General features: G+C 55.2%; 2 protein-coding genes across 22 annotated transcripts in view; one reads left to right on the plus strand and one right to left on the minus strand.

The window, feature by feature from the left end:
* KCNAB2 (potassium voltage-gated channel subfamily A regulatory beta subunit 2) overlaps positions 1-11,973 on the minus strand; it is a 114,529-nt gene extending 102,556 nt beyond the window's left edge. For 4 of the 6 annotated variants that reach the window (XM_063660017.1, XM_054442013.2, XM_054441994.2 and 1 more), the window contains exon 1: positions 11,615-11,973. The gene's annotated coding sequence lies outside the window, so the exon portion shown is untranslated. The remainder of the gene's footprint in view (positions 1-11,614) is intronic. The other 2 variants (XM_054442004.2, XM_054441965.2) reach the window with 2 other exon arrangements.
* A 57-nt stretch (positions 11,974-12,030) lies between these two features.
* Positions 12,031-21,087, plus strand: part of NPHP4 (nephrocystin 4) — a 126,707-nt gene continuing 117,650 nt past the window's right edge. For 10 of the 16 annotated variants that reach the window (XR_010125337.1, XM_063659938.1, XM_063659946.1 and 7 more), the window contains exons 1-3: positions 12,469-12,958; positions 13,086-13,135; positions 18,098-18,269. Coding sequence is in view for 12 of the 16 variants with exons in the window: in XM_063659938.1 (XP_063516008.1) it covers positions 18,135-18,269 (135 nt within the window). In the remaining 4 variants the exon portion in view is untranslated. Of the gene's footprint in view, positions 12,160-12,193; positions 12,272-12,468; positions 12,959-13,085; positions 13,136-18,097; positions 18,270-21,087 lie in introns of those variants that run through there. The other 6 variants (XM_063659932.1, XM_063659931.1, XM_063659966.1 and 3 more) reach the window with 6 other exon arrangements.

Below are 21,087 nucleotides of genomic sequence, written 5' to 3' on the forward strand. Positions count from 1 at the left end.
AGGAACCAGGAGCGAGGCCTGGAACACACGCTGCCTCGGTCTCCAGAGGGAACCAACCCTGCCCACACCTTGCCTTCTGGCTTCCTGATCCATGAGAGAATAAATAATGTTGTTTCAAGCCACCCTGCTTGTGGTACTAGGAAACTAATACAGCCCCCAGACTTAAAAACCCTCTAACCAAGCTGGGTGCAGCAATACACATCTGCAGTCCCAGCTACTTGGGAGGCCAAGGCGGGAGGATCACTTGAGCCCAGGAGTTTCAGACCAGACTTGGTAACATAGCAAGATCCTGTCTCTTAAAAAAAAAAAAAACCCTCTAACCAGAGCAGGTTCTATGAGAAGCAGACAAACAACCTTCTTTTGTGGGAAGTGACCTCTTTACTAGGGGTCTGGACCCCGGCGGGCCCCAGCCCTGCTTCTGCTCCAACCTTGAGGCTGAAATGTCTGCAGCCCTCTCTTTATTTGCGTTTGTCATCCAGGCACTGGGGGCTCCTCCCTGCTCTCCGGGGGACTGTAAGAATAAATAACAAATGGCTTCAAAGAGGATTACCGTCCCATGACCACGTGACGGGGCATGAAAGATTAATATCTTGCCAGGCAGCGCTGCAGCAGCAATTTGAAAGGCAGCTTTACTCCACCACATCCATTGAAGGCCCCGCTGAATAAAAAGAGATGCAGAAGCAACCACTGCAAGCTGGGGCCAGCCATGCCTCTGCAATCATATAACCAGCAGACAAAAACATTTTTAAATGAAAATACTCATTGCTGGCGAGGTTACGTTGAAACTACGACGAGGAGTCGTGGCTGGTTCTGGGGCATGAGCTATACTACAACCTTTTCTGGAAAGAAATTGGGTAGTAGAAGTCCAGAGCTTGGGGTCCAGAAATCCTACCTCTGTGACTTTATCCTAATAGTTCAAAAGAGGAAATAAAGCGAGATGCACACAAATGTTTCTCACAGCCTGATTCGGAAGAGTGAAGAGCTGCCGATCTCCCAGGAAATAACGTTTAAGTGAATTATAGACGAACGGGAGGGTATGATGCGGCCACTCAGTGAGCGCTCCCGGCTGGGGAAGGGCTCACACTAAGAGGGGAGAAGGTGGACGGTGCCCGCGTGTCTGCAGGGGCTGAAGGCAGCCGAGTGAGCAAATGGGGAGGAACCCCTGCTCCACACCACAGGGACCCTGCCTCTGACCCCATGATCCTGCCCTGGTGGGGAGGGTCTGTGTGTGGGAAGCAGGGAAAGCAAGTTCCAGGGGTGGGATGGGGAATCCCGCAGGAGGCTCCGGCCACCCGGGCTTGTAGCACAGGCTCTGGAGCTCCTGCAGCCAGCAGGGGCCAGGTTGCTGGGGCTGTGGGCTGGCCTTGCCCCCATGTGGTTTCCGTTTACCTGGCATCCTGGTGACAGTGGCTCAGGAGCGAGGCCAAGGGTGAGCGCCCGCCCCGTGAACGGGTAACCTGGGGCGCAGGATCAGGCGTCTGCTGCAGTCATGTTCTAGCTCTGTCCTCTGGTAGCTGTGTGACCTGAGACAAGGTCTAGGACCTGTTCTCACCCGGGACACAGAGACGGGAGGAGCTGAGGACTAAGAACAAATGTGCGGAGGGGACGAAGCAGGGGGCCAGAGCCAGAGCAAATCTGCAACACAGGGCAGCTGCCAACTCAAAGGACAACAGTGACGGCAGAGTCCTTGACACTGCTGCCATCATCGTCCAGAGTCGGGTGAAGCGCCTGCCTCCTCTTCCTGCAGGGGGCAGCCGCTCTCGGATGTCCAGCCCCCTCCCAGTACCCCCTAGTCCTGGCAGGGCTGTAGCCCTTCAGCTCCCCTGGAAATCCACTCGAGGGACCTTGGCCTTCTCTGCCTGCCACCTGGGAACACCTGATGGGGACGTGCTGGGATGGTTTCTGCAGTTCAAAGGATTTACCTCCACATAATTAAGTGCCTCGTTTGTAAAAACACAAGCTGCGTCCTCATCGGCGGTGTGGGCATCACGTATGGCTCAGGGGCTGGGACAGAGCCCTCAGTACAGATGACAGGCATCAGGGAGTCTGTGGCCATCAGCCACCGAGGCCAGCTCAGGCCACAGCTGCCGTGGCAGGCACCTGGCTTTGTCTCAACCTCAGCTGCAGGAGGTGCACCCCCGCCTCCTGCCAGCTCTGGCTGAGTGCCAGGCCCCAGAGGCCACGGCTGTCTCTGGCCTCCCCTGGGCACTGCCTGTTCGGGGTGTTCAGAGCAGGATTGTATCTGGTGGGGAAGACCCCTTGGGGAGGATCCCTTGGTGTCACAGTTGGCCTCCGTTGGGCCAGGAGCCCTCTGGTCCTCCCTGCCTGCCATGGCCAGGGGAGATGAAATCAGGGAGCCGGTGCTGGGCACGATGTTTGCTGGCCTGCAGGAAGCTTAGGCTTGGTTCCAAGGCCTCATGACATGGCCGGGGCATTACCAGTCAGGCTGAGCTGGGGGACAGAGGTGATGGGGACAGCAGGTGTGTTCTGTCCTCATGAGGCCCACACTCTAGGCAGGGACAGATGTCAGCAGTCATGACCACTGCAGGGCGTGCTTGGAGAGACTACAGGACATCGAGGGGCCTCAGTCAGAGAGCTGCACTATGATCCCGGCTCTGTCAAGGATGAGTCCTCCAACCTCAGTTTCCCTGTCTATAAAATGAGGAGTCTGGGCTGCACAGTGTCAAAGACTCAGAGAACCTAGAGGGGCTTTCTGAGGCCGCTGGCTCCAGGAGCCCAGGACCTAGTCCCACCACCAGGTGAGCAACACTGCCCCACACTGGCTCATGTCTCTGTGTGTTCCGGGCTGCGTTAGAGACCAGGGATTCCGCCAAGCCTGGGGACAGGTGTTATCCTGTCCCCCCCAGAGCCTGGGGGGAAGCGTCCCCTGACCCAAGGCGCCACCTCTCCTGCTGCTCACATAGACTGCTCCTCAGAGACCCACCCCCATGGTTGTATCACGGGGCCCAGCCAGGCCCTCAGCACCCATACAGCCCAGCAGGTGGCTAGGCCACTCCAACAACTGGTGACCATGATTACCGGGTTGCCGGAGGTTGGGGAGACCCTCTCCTAGGCATCCCTCCCAGTGGCACCCCCGGAGGCTTAGCCAGAACCTTCCGGCCCTGGGTGAGGCAGAGAATGAGGGCTGGTGGCACAGGCTCTGTGTGTCTGTGTGTGTTGGGAGAGTGTGTGTGTGTGTGGCGATCACAGGCAGCTGGAGCAGCTCAGGGCTCCGAGGGCACCAAGGGCTCAGGGTAGGGCCTGGAGCCTCCAGGTCGCAGAGGGACCCTGGTCAGCTTCCCTCCACCCAGGCCAGATGAATGGCCCAGCTCAGCAGCACTGAGGAAGCAGGAGGCCTCTGTGAAAGATGTTCCGGCCTCCAAGGTCCCTCCTTACCTGCCCTTGTCCCTCTCCCTGCAATGCCCTGACACCCCATGCGGTCTCTGCACCTTTGGACCCCACTTTCCCTGCCTGTGAGGCCACAGCCATCCAGTGCTTCCCCCTTTCCTGACCATACACCTCCTCCCGCTCTGATGTTGGCCCTGAGGGCAGTGACCTTGTCCTGGCTCCCAATTTGTGAGTTAATGAGGAGCAAGTGACATTCCCCAGGCCCTGGCCTCACTGTAGCACTGCCCTGGAGAGGGCTGTCCGTGCTGGTGTCACCAGGACTCCCAGGTACTACTTCAGATTCCAACGGCCTACAGGCATCATCTAAACAGGCCCCTTTCTCCCAGGGATATCACTGTTTTTTTTTTTTTTTTTTCTGGAAAGCCCCCATTCAGGGTCTATTGATAACTGTCACTCACACCAGCAGAGTGGTGGGGTGTGGGGTTCACTCCTCACAGGAGCGGGCTCACCTAGCCCAGTGGCCTCCCCAGACCCATCTTTTGGGATGGAGAGAGAGCATGGCAGCTCCCCGGAGCCTCTGAAGTGCCCCAGCACAGGGTGGCTGATATCCCCTGGACAACCCCACTGCCTTTTAAGCAGGAAGGATGTAAATAAGGAGGCGTCCACTACTCCTTCAAGGAGCAAAGCACCCTGTGTCCCTGCAGAATGGGGAGGTTTTGAGTTGGGATTTGCAATTCCTGTTTTGGGCATCCTGTTTCCTTTGTAGGAGCAAAGGGACAACATGGCTCCGGGCCTCCTGTCTGTGACACCTGAATACCTCCTTGGTCTGGGTGACTAAAAATACCTGCTACTCATTGCTGCCATGGAAAGGCAATACCCTCTAGGGGGTGCAGGGGGCTGGCTGAGCAGAGGCGGGAGGCGCTGCACGATCTATCTAGACAGACAGGGCGCAGGTAGGGGGTGGAGAGGGCCCAGATGGGGCACAGGCAGGGTGCAGACGGGGCACAGACAGGGTGCAGACGGGGCACGGACGGCACAGACAGGGGTCAGAGAGGGCGCAGACGGCAGAGCAGGATACGGATGGGGTGCAGGCAGGGTGCGGACGGGGCACAGATGGGGCACAGACAGGGCGCAGGCAGGGTGCAGACGGGGCACAGACAGGGCACAGACGGCACAGACAGGGTGCGGAGAGGGCGCAGACAGCACAGGCACGGTGCGGATGGGGCGCACACGGGGCACAGACAGGGCGCAGGCAGGGTGCAGACATGGTGCAGATGGGGCACAATCAGGGCACAGGCAGGTGACAAACTCTGTATGGTCAGGCACAGGGTGGCGAGGACTGGCTCCTGTACTGACCCCTGGCCTCCTCTGCCATGGGCAAGCGCTTGGGCCATCAGTACCCCGAACCAAACCACATTCCAAGAGGCCTGGACACTAACAAGGCACCCTGCCGTGCATGGGAGGATGAAAGCACAATCTCAGATTTGAAGTTCACAAAAGTACAGCAGGTCATTCCAGTAGAACGTGGGCTTCACATGTTCCCAAGAATTACAGAAACCCCCGCAAAGCCCTTCTCGTCGGAGCTTTCAACCATCACAAACAGCTTCCTCGTATGCTTCCTCAAGAAGTAGAGGCGGGCAGGTTCACCGACAGACTGAAACAGCTAGGGAGTGTTTCTCAAAGCATGTTCTTGGGATCCCTGATCTGAGTCACCAGGGACTGGTGGCCAAGGAGCTTGCTAAGCTGCACCAGGACCCCTGAGGGCTGGGCAGGCGCCACGCACTACAAGCCTGCTGGGCACACCGATATCTCAGGACCCTCGGCCCACCCAGGCCCCAAGACTCCACAATTCTTACACAGAACATAAAGCACTATGCAGCCAACCTATGCAGGGCCACCAACAAGGCTGAGCCCCAGCCCGCAGTTCACAGGTGTCCCCGGAAATGCCCCCCATTCAGGCGGGAAGTGGAAGAATGCGCCGTTGAAATCGTCTCTAAAGGGGCGGACGCAAGAGGGTGCTGCTGGCAGTTGCGGTTAAGCAGTCAAGCGGCTTTGTCTACGCCCGCCAGCCCCGGAGCCACCCTGTGCCCTCACCTTCCTTTTCCTCCTTTCACGGTCAAATCTCTCCAGAGCCATTGGCGGCAAAGTCCAAAGGTTACCAGGGTGGACTTTGGCTCGGGGTCCTGGCTCCTGCGCCTAGTAGCTTGGAGGCCTTAGGGAAGCCACTTTGACTTTCAGTGTTTCTGCCTCAGTCAGATGGGGATAAGATGGTTGGCGAGTGCTTGGAAGCTGGTGGTGCTGAATATGGGGTCCTGCGCCCCCTTGCCGCTCCTGGGAGCCCAGCTCTGCTTCCCCTCTCAACAGAGGCTGCCTCCTTGGCAGCAGCTGGCCCACCGGATGCAGCAGATACCTGCCTCATCCTCTATTTTCCTCTCCTCCCCGGGATCTGGAAGAATCCAGGGTTCCCTACTGTCTGTCTTGACCTTCATCTTCCCTCTCAAACCCGTACCCTTGGCCACCCTTGGCACTACCCCCAGGTGACGCTGTCAGGGCTGTGAGCAGTGGGTAGGTGGCAGTCACCTCCAGGTCCCACCTCTCCTGTGAACCCCAGCCCTACCTTCTCAATGCCAGTGGGCACTGCTGTCCAAGACACAGACCTCGAAACCCAAGGTCAACCGAGCCCAGTCCTCCCCATCCAGACGCCCCGATTCCGGCTCTGCCTCTTTTGGTCTGTACAGCCCAGGTGGACCCAGCCAGAAAAGCTTGGGGGGCTCCAGGGCTCTCCTCTTCCCTCTCTCCCCATCACTGTCCAGCCCATGGTGGCCTTGGCCCTGACGCCCTCCCCCTAGTTATCCTATTCACCCATATTCATGCCCTAGCCTGTGACCGCACTGGGCCTCTGGCCATCATCCAGCCTGCCTGGTCCTCCCTCTGTGACCTTGCCCTTTCCCAGACCGTCCTTTCCTAGCTCTGCCTGTCACAACCTGCCTGTCTTTCAAGGTCCAGGCCAAATGTCCCCACTGCCCTCATCTCTCCTTCCCTATCAGCAGGGTTTTCTCTGACCATTCCGGGCATGTGGTCACTGCACCCCTTTCTGGGCTCTCAGCCCTAGGGGAGGGAGGTGGGGCTTGCTCATTCTTGGTCCTTCAAATGTCTGCTGCTAAGACCTTCGCCCTTCACTGGTATGTATAGGTTTTAAGCAATGTTTTAAATTTAAATTTGTTTTCTAATGAATAGATTGGGCTGAATCTCCTTGCCCATGCATTCTAGTTATTCCTTACCCTCCTGTATCTAGGAGGGGTGGCAAGAATATCACGTTCAGAGAGCCCCTGCCACGGCTGAGTGTTTGGGATCACAGGGCTCCGAGGCAGAATTCTAGAGTCTTCTGTCCTAGGCTGCATTGACAGCCTGTGGATACCAGGGCCTGAGACTGCAATGAAAGATCATGAAGCTGCCGGGGGTGGAAAATGAAAACACATCCATGGTGAAGGAGGGCGAGCATGCTCAGAGCATGGCTCTGCAACCCACTCGGTGCCCAGGGGCTGCTGGAATCAGACAGACAGGTGGGCAGGTGTGCAGTGGGGGTCTGGCAGGCTTGCGGGCCCTCCACGAGGCCCAAGGTCAGGGAGAATAGGGCAAGGAGTGTCCCTCCCTCAGAGGGAGGCTATTCCCTGCAGACCAGGGCAACGGGCTCTCTCCTCCTGCTCTCCTTCCCCTTCCTTCTCCACTGTGAAATCACTCAGTGGGGCTCTCCAGCTGAGAGACTGCTGAGAGGTCTCAGGAAACCACGCAGAAGGAAAGCCAGGTTCCTCTGCTCTGGTTTTCCTGGGGGCTCGGTTGGACTGCCCAGGAACCACCTGAGCTCCAGGCAGGATGGTGGCTGGGGCTCCGCGTCCGACTGGAAGAGGGGGAACTGACAGTTACCCAGCACCCACTGTGTCCCAGGGAAGCCCCAAGCTCCTACCATTGAGGCACCAGTTCACCCATTCAGATAGAGGGAGACACGAATGATTCGTGTGGCTTAGCAGGCCAGAGAGCCAGAGACTCAGAGAGCTAAGTCTCTGGCAGGGAAAGAGCCCAGGCTGGTGACGCAGGACCCCTGCGGACCAGACCTCAGGGGTCTACAGGACCCAGGAAGTCGCTCCAGAAAACTGGCCCACGTGGAATGGGTTGAATCTGGTGTGGGGTCTGAGAAGAAACCTGTGCCTGGCTCCCAGCCATGGAGTCGGATGATGGATCTCAGCTGCTCGGCAGTCAGGGCTCAAGATCACAGCCAGGAAAGCCTTCTCACTGGGTCCAGGTACAGGCGGACGGCCAGGAAGGTGGTCCCCGCCATTTCTCCACTTTTCCCCTTTTCCCAATCCTATTTTATCTACAACCAGCATGGCATCAAAGCAGTTAGCTCTGCGGGTACCTGTGTGCTGGAGAAATGGAGCGGGCTGCCTGCAAGGAGACAGGTGCTGGGGAAGCCGGCAGGGTGGGCATGGGGCTGCTCTGTCACTGAAGACACACAGAACCTGGGTCTCTGGGGCTAACCACGTGGTCACTGGGCAGAGCAGGGAGTAGCCTCCTGAGATGCTGGCCAGCAGGGGTCTGAGTGGAAACCTGGGTGCGGCAGTGCCAGGGCACCCTCAGGCAGGGAGGGGCCAGAGCCCAGGGATCATCCCATGGTGGGTGTGCAGGAAGAGGGAGGCTGGCCTTCATCTGGGCTCCCCAGGATGTGGCGAAGGACAAGAGGGCCCAGCATCTGCTCAGGCCCATGAGGCAGGGAGACTCACGCATCTGCTAAGCCCAGGCAGGCAGGAAAGCCTCGAGCCAGTGGGCAGTGACAGGACGAAACCCAGGTATGCCACCCCACCTCCCCCAGTGTGCTCTCTCCTGGGGAACAAGGGCCCTGTTCCCTTTGCCTCCTCGGGACTGGCTGAGCAGAGACGGTGCATCCCTTAATAGACTCACCCCGAAGATGGGCCAGGAAGGGCCTGAACGTGGCGGGTCGCCCGTCACCAAGGAAAGAACAGTGTGGGGCTTCCCATGCCACGACAGAGGAACGCTTCCATATCCCCCAGGGTCTGGGCCTGGGCCTCCGGGGACTCTTGGGAGACTCACCCCTGCAGAGGTGAGGATTTCAGGCATTCGATGGAGCTCAGGTGATGGCGGAGGGGGCACCTGCCACAGAGTTCTGGCAGGGCAGGAAAAGAATCAAGGTTTCCTCGCTAGCTGGGAGGCCGGGATCAGTTTCACTGCTGCTCTGTGCCTCAGTTTCCCTATCCAGCCTCCCTCGAAGGGTTATTTGCAAGTGCCCGAGGTGAACTGAGGCCATGAGTGCAGTTCCAGTGTGGGGAGGGTCCCTCCTCTCCTTCATCCCACCACGGACCTGGTGCCCTCTCTCTTCTCTAACTATGGGGCCATCTCTTTGAAGGCCACGAACAACAGTACCCTTGCACCAGGGCCTGCATGCCAGGCAGGACTGAGTCGCTGAGAAATCTCCATGGTAGTGGCACCTCCCGCTCCCAACAGCCCCTCCAGTGACTTGGACACACCCAAGGGCACTGGCTGTGCCCATCAATGTCAGCAACGCCTCCAAGTGGCCTTCCGAAGGGACAGCCGGTCATGTTCTCGGGGTGCTGGCTTCCCTCAGCTTGGACAGCCAAGGTATGAACTGGGCTCAAATAAGTAGGAAGTAGGGGGTCCAACCCAGCTCCGCCACTGCCTCTGTTGACCCTGGAGAAGTCTGTCCTTCCGTTTAGTCCTCTGAGAGCAAGGATGACTGGCTGCTGGGTGCCAAGACCCAAGTCCTCCTGGTGGTGGGAGGGGGACTGGCGGGAACACGGGGTCTACGGCCCTAGACACCTCTGGCATCAATCCTTCTCGAATTGCCGCCCCTAGCTGCCCACTGTCCCGCCTCCTTATTCAGGGATGCCAGGAAAACATTCACTCTGGGACCTCTGGCGACGTGAATATCACTGAGAATTTAGCCGAGGACCAAACACATGCCACTCCTGGCCAGAGTCCCTGGAAACAGAAACACGGTCCCCCAGTTCTCGCGAGGGAGCAGGCTCTCCTTCCACGCAGACGATGTGTTCCCAGTTACCACGGCAGAGCACCAACACACACGAAGGTCTAGGGGAGGCCCCTCCCTCCAAGCCCAGGCCGGAAACTGCCAAATCAAAACTGTGTGGCACTCGCTTCCTCCTGAACCATTTGGGTCTTAGAAGATGACTGAAAAATGAAAGTGAGTAAGCCTTCTCTAGCTGGCCAGCCCATGGCACCCTCGGCCTTTCCAGCTCCCTAGTGCCATGGCCCACGTCCCATCTCCTGGGTGCAATGGCGTCTGTGCACACTGCTTCCCATCCAGACCCAAGATGGTTCTCAACCAAGAAACACACGAAAAGGGTTTCACACTTTTTCACGACACCCCCCAACTCCAGAGCCTGGCTCAGTCCCCAGGTGTTGATTAGCACCTACAAAGCATTTGCTGACTGGTGCAGGGGAAAAAAAAAATGGCCCTGGGTGTTAACAGGGAAGCCCCTACCATGCTGCTCTCGAGGGATGTGCTGCGGCCCAAACACTGGCAGTGCCACTGAGGCCGAGTGTGGCTGTGGGGAGCTGTCCCCAGAGAGAATGACAGGACCTGGAGGACCAAGTGCAGTCTTAGGGCCCCACACTGTGAAAGCACAGGGCCAGGAGCTGCACAGGGCTCTGCAGCAGACACGGCCGCCAGGCGAGAATCAGGTGGGCAGATGTGACTCTCCACACGTAGGTCCCCAAACCCTGCAACCTGCAACGTGGGGCCTGAATGCGGCTTCCTTAGCAGAGCAGGAGCTTACTCTTGGCACTGGGGGAAAGGGGAGGGGTGAGGCTGGCATTTTTGAGGGGGAGGAGAAGTTGCAGAGAAAGAAAAAATCCTGAAACGACAGACAGTGGGACAGCTGTGGCCTGAACTTGGTGTTCTTGCTCCTCGGATGTGGATGTATTAATTTCCATAAATGCTAATAGCCCATTTCCCCAAGAGCTATTACTTATGTCATCTCCCCTTGGACACAGTTCAACACAGGGTAGACAATTGAAAGGGAGGAAAAGGCAACCCCCAGTGGCGGTCCCCAGCTCCTCAGCCCCCTCCCAACCAGGCAGCTCAGGTCTGGTTCCTAAGGTGGCCCTGCTAACCGCAGGGTCAAGACCCCTGCCTTCAGCTCCGTAGCCAGGTCCCTATCACGACAGGAAGCAAGAAAGTTACCAACCCCAAAAATGCTGAATCACAAAGTGAGGCTGAGCAGGAAAGTGGGGGTGGGGAGGGAAGGAGATGGTGATCAGGGAGGAAAGGTGCTAAGGGGCTTCCCACCTGGAGCACCCCGGGATGCTGTGGGCAAAGCACAGCCCCTGTAAGAGCCCCCAGGACAAATGCCAGGAGGAGGGACACCAGGATGCGGCTGGTTGGCGGGGTGGGAAGGTGGGCAGGTACCCCAGCTGCTGTTACTGCCGCAGGACGCGGTGCAGCAGTGGGGTCTTTGCATCCTGGGAGCAGCAGCAGGTAGGGAGGTGCGGAAGTGCTTTGTGCCAAGGCCTGGCAGGAGGGAGAAGCTTAAGATATGAGTAGGGGCTCAGGGTCAGAGGTGGCGGTGTGTGTGCTGTAAACAGCCCGAGGAACTGGTGCAGGAAGCAGGGTCACAGTCTTGGGGAGCAGGGTAAGGTGGTGAGAGCATGCCCGCAGGGAGAGGTCGGAGGGGTTGGGGGCAGAATGGGAGGGTGGGGAAAGGGACCAGAGCGACACAGGGACTTGCAGCGAGAACGATGGATGAGCCTTGAGAAGCGACCAGGAGGAGAGATGGGGAGGACCGGGAACAGCAGCGCCCCGGTGGGGCTGCGCAGAGGCCGGGAGAGGGGATGAGAGGAGGATGGAGGAAAGGGGAGGGCGAGGCTGCGAGGACCGGAGCAGGCAGAGATGGGGAAGAGGTGCACCGGGAAGAGGTGCACCGGGAAGAGGGACGGCGGCAGGAGCAGGGGTCAAGGATGCGAGCTGATGGGTCGGGCAGGAGGACAGGGAAGGAAAGACAGAAAGGGATGGGGGAAGGGAGACGATAGAGAAGGAGGTGAGGAGGCTGGAGAGGAGGTGAGACAGCGGCGGAGGCAGGGACGCAGGGCCGGGGAAGAGGAGATGGAGACGGCACCGCGGCGCCTGCCGCAGCGCGGGCCTCGCGGATACCCGCCGCCGCCGTCCCAGCGCAGCTCGGTGGAATGCGCGCCCCGCCGGGGTCTCCCCGGTACTCACCTGGGGGCTCCAGCTCCGGATCCTATGCCCCGCGCCGGATCTTCCTTCCCGCCCTGCCCCTGCGACTTTAGCGCCCCCGAATCCCGCTAGCTCCTGCAGGTTCCGCCAGCAGCATCTTCACCTCGTGGGACGCCCGGGGCCACGCCTCTTCCAGCTTCTGATTGGCTATTGTTCACGCCAGTCACATTACCATTGGTTGAGGGGTCGTCGGACATGCAAATCAGGATGGGCCCGCCGCCGCACCGATTGGCTGGCGCTCGCGAAGCGTAGCCCTCGACTTGGGCTCTGATTGGCTCCGCGGCCCTGACGGCGAAAGTGACGCGAGGCGGGTTCTTGGACTGAGTGTGCGGCGCCGCGCGCCGCCTTCCGAGGCTCCTCCCGCGGGTGGCAGCGTACGGGGCGCGCCCCTCCGCCAGTCCTCGGTCCTCAGGCCTGTGGCTCCGTTGAGCACCGGCCGCCGGGCCTCTGGGTCCGTCGAGTGGGGACTCCCTGAAAAGCGTGGGCTCCGTGGCCTCCGGCGCGATCGCGGCGGGTCGGTCTCCTAGGTAACGCGGCCCGCGGCGGGCGGAACCATGTGGGCCGGCGCCGCGGGGGAGGTTGGACGCGGCCTCGAGGCGCAGGGGGCCGCAGTGTTGGCCGGAGCCTTGCGGTTCGGGGGTAGGTCCACGCCGTCCCTGCGTGGGTGCCCGATGCCTGGGGTGCGGCGGTGGCGCGCGGCGGGGTCTGTCCCCGCGTCAGCCGCAGGCGTCCCCCCTCGTCGGGACACTTGGTGCGGCCGGGGCCGCTGGGTGCCGTTTGGCTACGTGGGTTCCCCTTCTGCCCTTGCCCTTTGCCCCCTGCCCCTTGGCCTCTCTGCAGCCCTTGGCTGAAGGGAGCGCGGTACCGACGTCTTGGGCCTTGGCTCCCCGCGCCCTAGTCCGCGCGCATCCTTCCCGGGCAGGAGTTCGCGTACCCCGCCTGGCCGCGCCCCCCTGCCCCCCGCCCTCCGGCTCCGGCTGTCCGTTCCCGGCTGTGGCTTTGCGGCTTTCGGGCGTGCCTGCGAGGCTCTGTCCCCGAGGCCGTCCCGGCCTTCTGCGCCCCTTTCCTGCCTTGGGACCTCCCGGCCAACCCGGCCCGGAGTGCGCCACCCGCTCCCGCGTGCCCTTCCCCACGCGTGCAGGCTGCTCCCGCCCGCCCCCGGGCTTGCAGGCACCTCGCTGCCCGAGATTCCTCGTGTCTGACTTCTTAGGAGACCGCTGCTTTCTGCCTCCGTGTGTCGCGATGTGTGGCTTTGGTGGACGTCTGTGAAGGAAATCCAGCCTCTGGCGTGTGCAGTTGGCAAAAGGAGGAGTATTTCTGATGATGGTGGGCAGCGCCTCCCGGTCCTAACCCAGGGCTCCGTTCGTTGCACCTCCTCTGTGCAGTTTCCGTAGATCACACTTGTGTCTTTTTTTGTGTGCTAATTTGTGCCCTGTTTCTTTACATTCTATAGGGGTAGCGAGCTTGTCTGCTGTGTTCAAGACCGTTTCTCCCGGGCGCAGGGTAGGTGCTGGAAGAATGCTCATGAATGAGGGAATTCCAGGCAGTGCTTAATCAGACCTCTGCTTCCCCGAAAGCTCCCCCAGGCATCTGGGTCTCAGGCATTACACATTTTCCATTCCGGGAAGGAGGCTTCCCGGACCCTGACAGCGCCTCCCACCCCCTGCGTCTTCCTTTCCCTGGGAACCGCTGTCTGTGGGACTTCAGCCCTGCTCACCTCTGCACCCTCCCGGGGGGCCTGTTGCTGCTCACAGTCACTTTCTTGTCTTTCTCCGCCACTGGCTTTCTAGATGCTTGAAGACAGCACATTTGACAGCCTTCTTATGCGCTGGAACACAAGTGCTTGGGAAATAGTTGCTGAATAGATCAGCAGAAGCAGAGATCTCAGGGAGATTTCACAGCCCTCATTTTGGAGGTTGGAAACAGGTGGGGAGGCTGCGAGTCTGTCCTGAAGTTAAAGAGGAGAGAGCATTAGCCCTGGGTTCCTTTGGTGCTCTTACTCTTTCCCTCTGGGCCTTTCTTCTCCGTTGGCCTCTCCTGGCCTCCTTGATTGAGGTAGTGGGAGGTAGTTATAATAGCTTACAGTGTTATATCTATAATACTGTTATAATAGCTAGTTGTAATAGCTAGCTGTGTGACCTTGGATTGGCTGTTTATCCTGAGTCTCAGTGTTCCCATCTGTAAGATGGCGATAATGATGATTCTCATTTTGCAGAGTTCTTGGAATAATAACCATAGAATGTGAGTTCCTATCTTGCATCAGGGGCTCATTAAAAGCAGGTGCATTTTCTTCTTCTTCTTTTTTTTTTTTTTCCTGGAGAGCCCACTGTACCCTTTTCTTGGGTTCAAGACATGGAGCCCTCTCGATTTTCTCTTTTATTGTTGATTTGGCCCCAAAGGCCCCTCTGCACTTCCTCCAGGGCATTTGTATTTCATCCTTAAAAGACTTTGCTGAGGACCCAGCCTGACGTCACGGAGCTCACAGTCTCGCAGGACTACAGCATAGCCCTGGTGAAGCGTGGTGGCTCTTCTGTCACCTGCCCTGTGTGGGAGCAGCCAGAGGTGGGGGTGGGGCTCTCGCTCTGAGGAGGGAGCATTTGGTTTGACTCCTAGAGGCCAGAGGTAGAAAGGAGCAAGGAGCAGGTGGAAGGGCACCTGGAGAGGTTTGTGAGGTGCCGGGATGGCAGTGAGAGCCGCTGCGGGCACTTGGGCTCCCACCTGCAGAGTCTCAGGTGTCACCTCAGCTTCTGTGGTCCCTCAGACTATGACTGCCCTGCCTCCACATCCCGAGCCTCAGGACTTCTGTGTGGGTGGCAGGTGCTTTCGGAATGGATGCCCTTCCGCCTAGTGTCTGCCCTGCTAGTACAGCAGGGTGCCGGCATGCTTCATGCTCCCTGTGAGGGTGGACTGGCGTGTGCACATCCTTCAGCAGTGTCCTTGGGCCAAGTGTGGCACTGAGTTCTGCAGACACCCGGGGAGAGGGCAGGAGGCACCGGGTCAGAAATCTGGGGCAGGTGAGGAGCATGGGCATCCGCGTCAGGAGAGACTTCCTCTCTAAAATCCCCACCCGGGGCCATCACAGCCTGCATTGTGTATGAATACACTTCTGAATGTTATAAAACGTCAGTGGGAAAGAAAAGCTTGATGGTAGCTTTGCTAAAGCTTCAGTTTGATTCTGTGACCATTTACTGAGTTGTGATGGTACCAAGGACACAGGAGGAATGAGACTTCTTTCTTCAAGGACTTGGCCAGTGAGCAATTCAACACAAGACAGGTGACAAATGCTGTGACCAAGGGAAGCACAGGGACCATGTGAGCCTGGGGCCTGGACGCTGGGAGCACCTGGGAAGCCCTCCTGGAGGAGGTGGCCCTTGAGCTGGAATTGGTCAGGTGTCTTCTGCTTATAAGTCGTGGGCAGCTGTATGATTTCCTGTGGCTCCTGTAAGAAAGTCCCACAGACTTGGTTGCTTAAAAGTAGCACAAATTTATTCTTTTCCAGTTAGGGAGGTCAGAAGTCCAAAGTCGGCCGTCCCTGTGGTGGCTCCTGGGGCTCTGGGCTGGCATGGTGTGGGCAGTTGTGAGCATTGGAGGAGAGACAGCCTGGGCTCAAGTCTCCTGGGGAAGACTGATGGCTCAGTGTGGGCCATGTGTTCCTCCTTGAACCAATCACTGCAGGCCTCTGGCTGGAATTGGGGAGCAGCTCTCCTCACACATGGAATTGGGTCAGGGTCCTCCACAAAACAAGGGAAGCTGAGTGACAGAAATAGCCCACAGAGAACAAAAAGGAACAAACCAGCGTGTGTGCCTGCTGGATTCACACAGGACCAGACTGAGTCTGGTCCTCTGAGGAATACCTGATCCATATGCAGCATCTAGGTGCACTGTGGGTGGAAGGGGGACCCTGGGCCAAGGATGCAGCATCTGGGTGCACTGTAGGTGAAGGCGGGACCCTGGGCCAAGGATGTAGCATCTGGGTGCACTGTGGGTGGAGGCGGGACCCTGGGCCAAGGATGCAGCATCTGGGTGCACTGTGGGTGGAGGCAGGACCCTGGGCAAAGGCCCCTCTCAGGCTGCCTGGTCATGTCCTCTCGGTTCCCACACATGCCGGGAGCATGCAGGGGGTGAACCATTAGCACAGCCCTTCTCAAACTTTTTGGTCTCAGATCCCTTTACCCTTTAAAAGATTATTGAGGACTCCAAAGAACTTTTGTTTATGTGAGTTATATCTACCAATGTTTATTGCTGTAGAAATTAAAACTGAGAAATGTTAAAAATATTAATTTATTTAAAAATAACAAGGCTGTGACATGTTAGCATAAAAACATGTTTTACAAAAACAAACTATATTATCCAAAACAAAAAAAAATTTAGAAGAGTGGGATTCTTTTGCATTCTTGCAAATATCTTTACAGTCTCCTTAAGAGAGGACAGCTGAAGGCTCCTGTTTGCTTCTGTATTCAGTCTGTTGCCTTGTGTTGCCTTGGTTGAAGTATGTGAAGGAAGTCCATCCCGATCTAGTTAGGAAGGAGTCTCTTGGGTCATTGTGAATATTCTTTGCTGCTGCATTGAAACCCCACGAGCAGAAGTTTCTTAAGGATTTGTTCTAAAGCAGAGTCTCCACCATATGAATGAACTCTTCATGCTCTGACATTAAAGTCCTTTGGTCTGTCTTGCACATTGGGTGGATGTTTTATTCTTGCAGGATTTTGTACCATTACGCATTGTTCAGAAAATATTGGTTCACGGAATCATGCAGACCTTCCAACTATTGACACATTTAATGGTGTAACCTTCGAAGATCACATTATATCACTGCCCCTCTCACCAGGAAAGTCTTGAAGAAGTGTGAAGCTAGTAGGCTCATGGTAGAGGATACAAATGTTCTTAATTCTAATTTTTGCTTGGAAACTCCATTTTTGTTACAGTTGTTTTCCCGGAAGTGACATGCTCACTTTGTTCATGTTCGAGAAGCTGTCTGCCAAGTTTGTCTCTCAGTCATTCTTCTTAGTGAAAATGGTGTTGAATAAAAAAAGCGGTGTGTTCAGCGTGCAGCCCAGTCACAGCAAGGCTTCCCCGGGATGACTGTTGCTCTTCAGTTTGCAGCAGAAATGCTTGTTGTGTATTTTCCATTTCGTCTCACAAAACTAAGAACGTGTGTACTCAAAGGTCAAGATGTAATAAGATTAATAGTTTTTCCGGCTTCACCAAGGATGTTCTTACTTGAAGCTGCCTTGTTCTTTTCCGTGAGGTTGGGAGGACCTCACTCAACCCAACCAGCCTTGGGTTGAGTGAGGCCCCAGTGGTTTTACCTGCTGCTGCCTCTGACCATGCCACCATGGTGAAAGAGATAACACCTGGGTGTCATGAAAATAGTTTTGACCTTGTAGAGCCCCTGACAGCATCCTGTTGAACCTTGGGTTTGGGGAATGTACTTAGAGAGCTGCTGTCTTAGAAGGCCAAACCCACTGCTTTTTCTCCTTACTTGCCATTTTAGTTTACAGAGTTCAACCTCTTCTTGAGGTTCAGATCTTTGGATTCTGTGTCGGCTAGAGAAGATTTAGATCCTGGTCTGGCTGGACAGGATCAGATAACACTCAAAATGGGCCAAGACCCACCAAGAAGCTGGTAACACCTGAAATCTGTCCCCAAATGGCTTTAGCAACAAGAGACTTTGTCCATGTAGCTGAAGTGTCGTGAGGTGACCGACCCAGGGCTCTAATAATGACATGGGGACCCAGTGGCCCTTGCTCCTAACTTTTCCTCTCTGCTTGTTTTTATGTGTGTCCTAAGGTGGCCCCAGGCAGTTTCAGGCTGACCACCTCTTGGCCCAAGGGCTGTATTCCCTCTCTCATGCTCCCTGAGTCCCCTACAAGATGGTCTTACGCTAGGACTGTATTTCAACAGCCACCCACCCCTGGTGTCCTTGTGTGGTACCCAGCCTACACAGCTGAATAAAATATCCCTTCATGTCCCCATCCAGAACCAGCCACAGAGGTCAGGAGAGTCGTGTCCAGAGTCTGGCCCACGGGGGTAGGGGTGGGGTGGAGGGTTCTCTGGAGGTAGATTTTATTTCTCCATTTTATTTTTATTTCTGAAAAGGTAGTTCGCATAGTTCAAAGTTGACAAGGATACACAGGAAAAGTGAATCATCCCATGTCGACCCCAGTACCTGGTGTATCACCCTAGATACAGTGTGTTATTGTACAGCTTTCATAAATTCTAAGCAAATACAACAAATAAATATATCTACATTTATTTTTCCTTTTTGAAGTGCAAATGGTACTTCCTAGAGGAGGCAGCATGGGTGCCAGCCAGCAACAAAGTCCACCCTTCTGGGGTTTGCAGAGTGTGGGTTTGGGGGATGGAGGTTCCTCTGGGATTTAGTGGGAGGCAGAAGCCTTCAGGATTGCTATGACCACTGTAGCCCTTACAGCTCTTCTCTTTATTTGAATACGACTGGCACAGGTTATCCGGGAAGCCACGGGACCCTCAGGCGGGCAGGATGAACGACTGGCACAGGATCTTCACCCAAAACGTGCTTGTCCCTCCCCACCCACAGAGAGCGCGCCAGCCTTTGAAGGAATCCACAGCATTCCAGTGTGTCCTCAAGTGGCTGGACGGACCGATAATTAGGCAGGTAACAAAATGTGCTGTTAGCAAATGCGTGTTATTGCTCTTACCTGAGATGAGGCTTCCAGTTAACATATGGATGGTCCCTGGCTTACGATGGTTTGATTTTTGATTTTGCTACTTTATGGTGGGACCCGTACAGCCATTCTGTTTTTCAGTTTCAGTGCCGTTTTCAATATATTACATGAGATACCCAACATTTTATTTAAAAATAGGATTTGTGTTAGATGACTTTGCCCAATTGTAGGAACATGCAAGTGTCCTGACCATGTTTAAGCTGGGCCATGCTAAGCTCTGATGTTCAGTAGGTTAAGATTATTAAATGCATTTGAACTTACGATATTTTCAACTTAAACAGGATAGAGTCCCATCATAGGTCAAAGAGCATCGGTATTGATTTTCACTTACTCGTCTGAGTCTTATACCACCATACCCATTACCTTGGGCCTTGGCAGTATTCGGAGGCAAAGTGGCCCATCAGCAGAGAGAATCTATGATTCAGTGACATGGTCAGCACTTTTGACTCTGGGTAGGGTTTCTTTCTGCCCACACTGGAGCAATTTAAAAACCCAAGTACTCTGATTTCCTGGGTTATTTCTGAGCCAGGTGGCCTTGTGCATGGCTCAGCATGGCCTGCTTTCAGCCTGGCCATGAGGATTGCAGGGGCTGAGCTCCGGGCATTTTGGCAGCTCTGTGCGTGGCTGGATGTACCACGGCCTTGGGCACACTCAGGCCCAGGCCCTGATGGCGTCACATCCATCTGTGCCCTTCAGCTGGCGGGGAACCTGCTGGACAAGCTGGTGCTTCTGTGCTGCTGCCCACAGGACACTCACATGATTGGATTGTCCTCGTGAGGCCCAGTGGCCCGTGGGAATGCATGAGAAGGATCAGTCTTGCCATTGTCAACCCTTTTTACAGGATTTGGCTTGGCAAGGCCGTTTTCCTCTGCAGCTGGGAGAGTAATATTCACATATATTCAGTTGTTGGAGCCCTGGGTCTGTGACTAATTTACTATTATTAAATCACTGATGTTCTATATCGTTCAATTCCAAGCCCTTGGATTGAGCACCTGCTGTGTCTTTGCCACTGTGGTAGGTACTGTGGTGGCTGCTGCTTTTATAGTTTTACTTCCAGCACTTCACTGTGTTAATTCACTTAATCCTCAGAGCAGCTCTATGAAGTTACCACCACCTTACTCCTATTTTATAGAAGAGCAGCAGAACCTGCTAAGTAAGAGTGAAGCCAGCTGCCCAGGGCGACGGCTTTAGCTGGGATGCCACTCTCCTCGTCTGGCTCACCCGCCTTCCGGAAGCTCACAGGATAGTTGATAGCACTTCCCTCTTTCCTAGGAATTTTGCAAAGGAAATTTTATTTCCCCATTTCATTTTATTTTTATTTGTGAAAAGGTAATGCATGTAGTTCAAAGTTGACAAGGATACACTGGAAAAGTGAATCATCCCATGGCATCCCCAGGCACCTGGTGTATCACCGTAGATACAGTGTGTTTTCGTACAACTTTCTTAAATTCTAAGCAAATGCAAGTAAATATACCTACATTTATTTTTCCTTTTTAAAATGCAAATGGTATTTCCTGTATTCCGTTCTGTACCTTTCTTTCTTTTTTTTTGAGATGAGGTCTCATTCTGTCACCCAGGCTGTAGCGCAGTGGTGTGATCTCAGCTCACTGTAAACCTCCTCCCCCTGAGCTCAAGTGATCCTCCTTCCTCAGCCTTCCAAGTAGCTGGGACCACAGATGTGTGCCACCATGCCCGGCTAAATTTTTGTATTTTTGGTAGAGACGGGGTTTCACCATGTTGGCCAGGCTGGTTTCATACTGCTGAGCTCAGGTGATCTGCCCGCCTCAGCCTCCCAAAGTGCTGGGATTACAGGTGTAGCCACTATGCCCGGCTCTGTACCTTGCTTTTCAAAAAAATTCAGGCAGTATGTCTTACATGAAGAAAATTTTCTTGTTCTTTCTTAAGACCGCAAGGTGTTTCTTTACATGAATGAGCCATCATTTATTGAGGCCATGATTGATGAACATTTAGAGTTTTCCCAGTCATTTGCTATTATAGACACTGCTACAGTGAATAACCTCATTTTTTTCATGTACAGATATGTCTGTAGAATAATTCCTAGAAGTGGAATTCCTGATCCAAAGTCATATGTTAAAAGTTATTTAAAACCCAATTACATGTTGTTTATAAAAAAAGTGCACTTTAAGCATAAAGACATAAACAGGTTTCAGGTAGAAGGGCAGAAAAATATAAACCATGTACATACTAAGCAAAGAAAGCTTTGCGTCTATACTAGTATCAGAAAAAGTAGATTTCAGGGTGAAGAGTATTCCCAGAAATAAAGGGGCACCTCATAAAGACAATGATCATCAAGGAAACGTAACAGCCCCTAAATGGGTATGCCCTTGTGTTAGGGGCCTCCAAGACCACCTCCCAGGTTTGAAGAGTCTCTAAGAGGACTCACATGACTCAGCATATAGTCATACTCTCAGCTAAGGTTGATGGCAGCAGGAGGATACAGAGCAAGATCAGCAAAGGGAGGAGGCATATGGGGGATGTCTGAGGGAAGAGGGTGCAAGCTTCCAAGAGTCTTCTCTCAGTTGAGTCACACAGGATGCATTTGATTCCTCCAGCAATGAATCGTAACAACACACGTGAAGTGTTGTGTAGCATGTCCAAAATTCCAGACTCTCAGAAGGGAAACGCGTGTTTAGCATAAGCCACAGTACATAAACAGTTTAGGCACAGTGAGCTCCTCTTACCAGTTAGGTGGTAGGAACTCTCTTGAAATCTAAGTTCCCAGACTCC

Source organism: Pongo pygmaeus, chromosome 1, assembly GCF_028885625.2.
Source record: "Pongo pygmaeus isolate AG05252 chromosome 1, NHGRI_mPonPyg2-v2.0_pri, whole genome shotgun sequence".
NCBI classification, from domain to species: domain Eukaryota; kingdom Metazoa; phylum Chordata; class Mammalia; order Primates; family Hominidae; genus Pongo; species Pongo pygmaeus.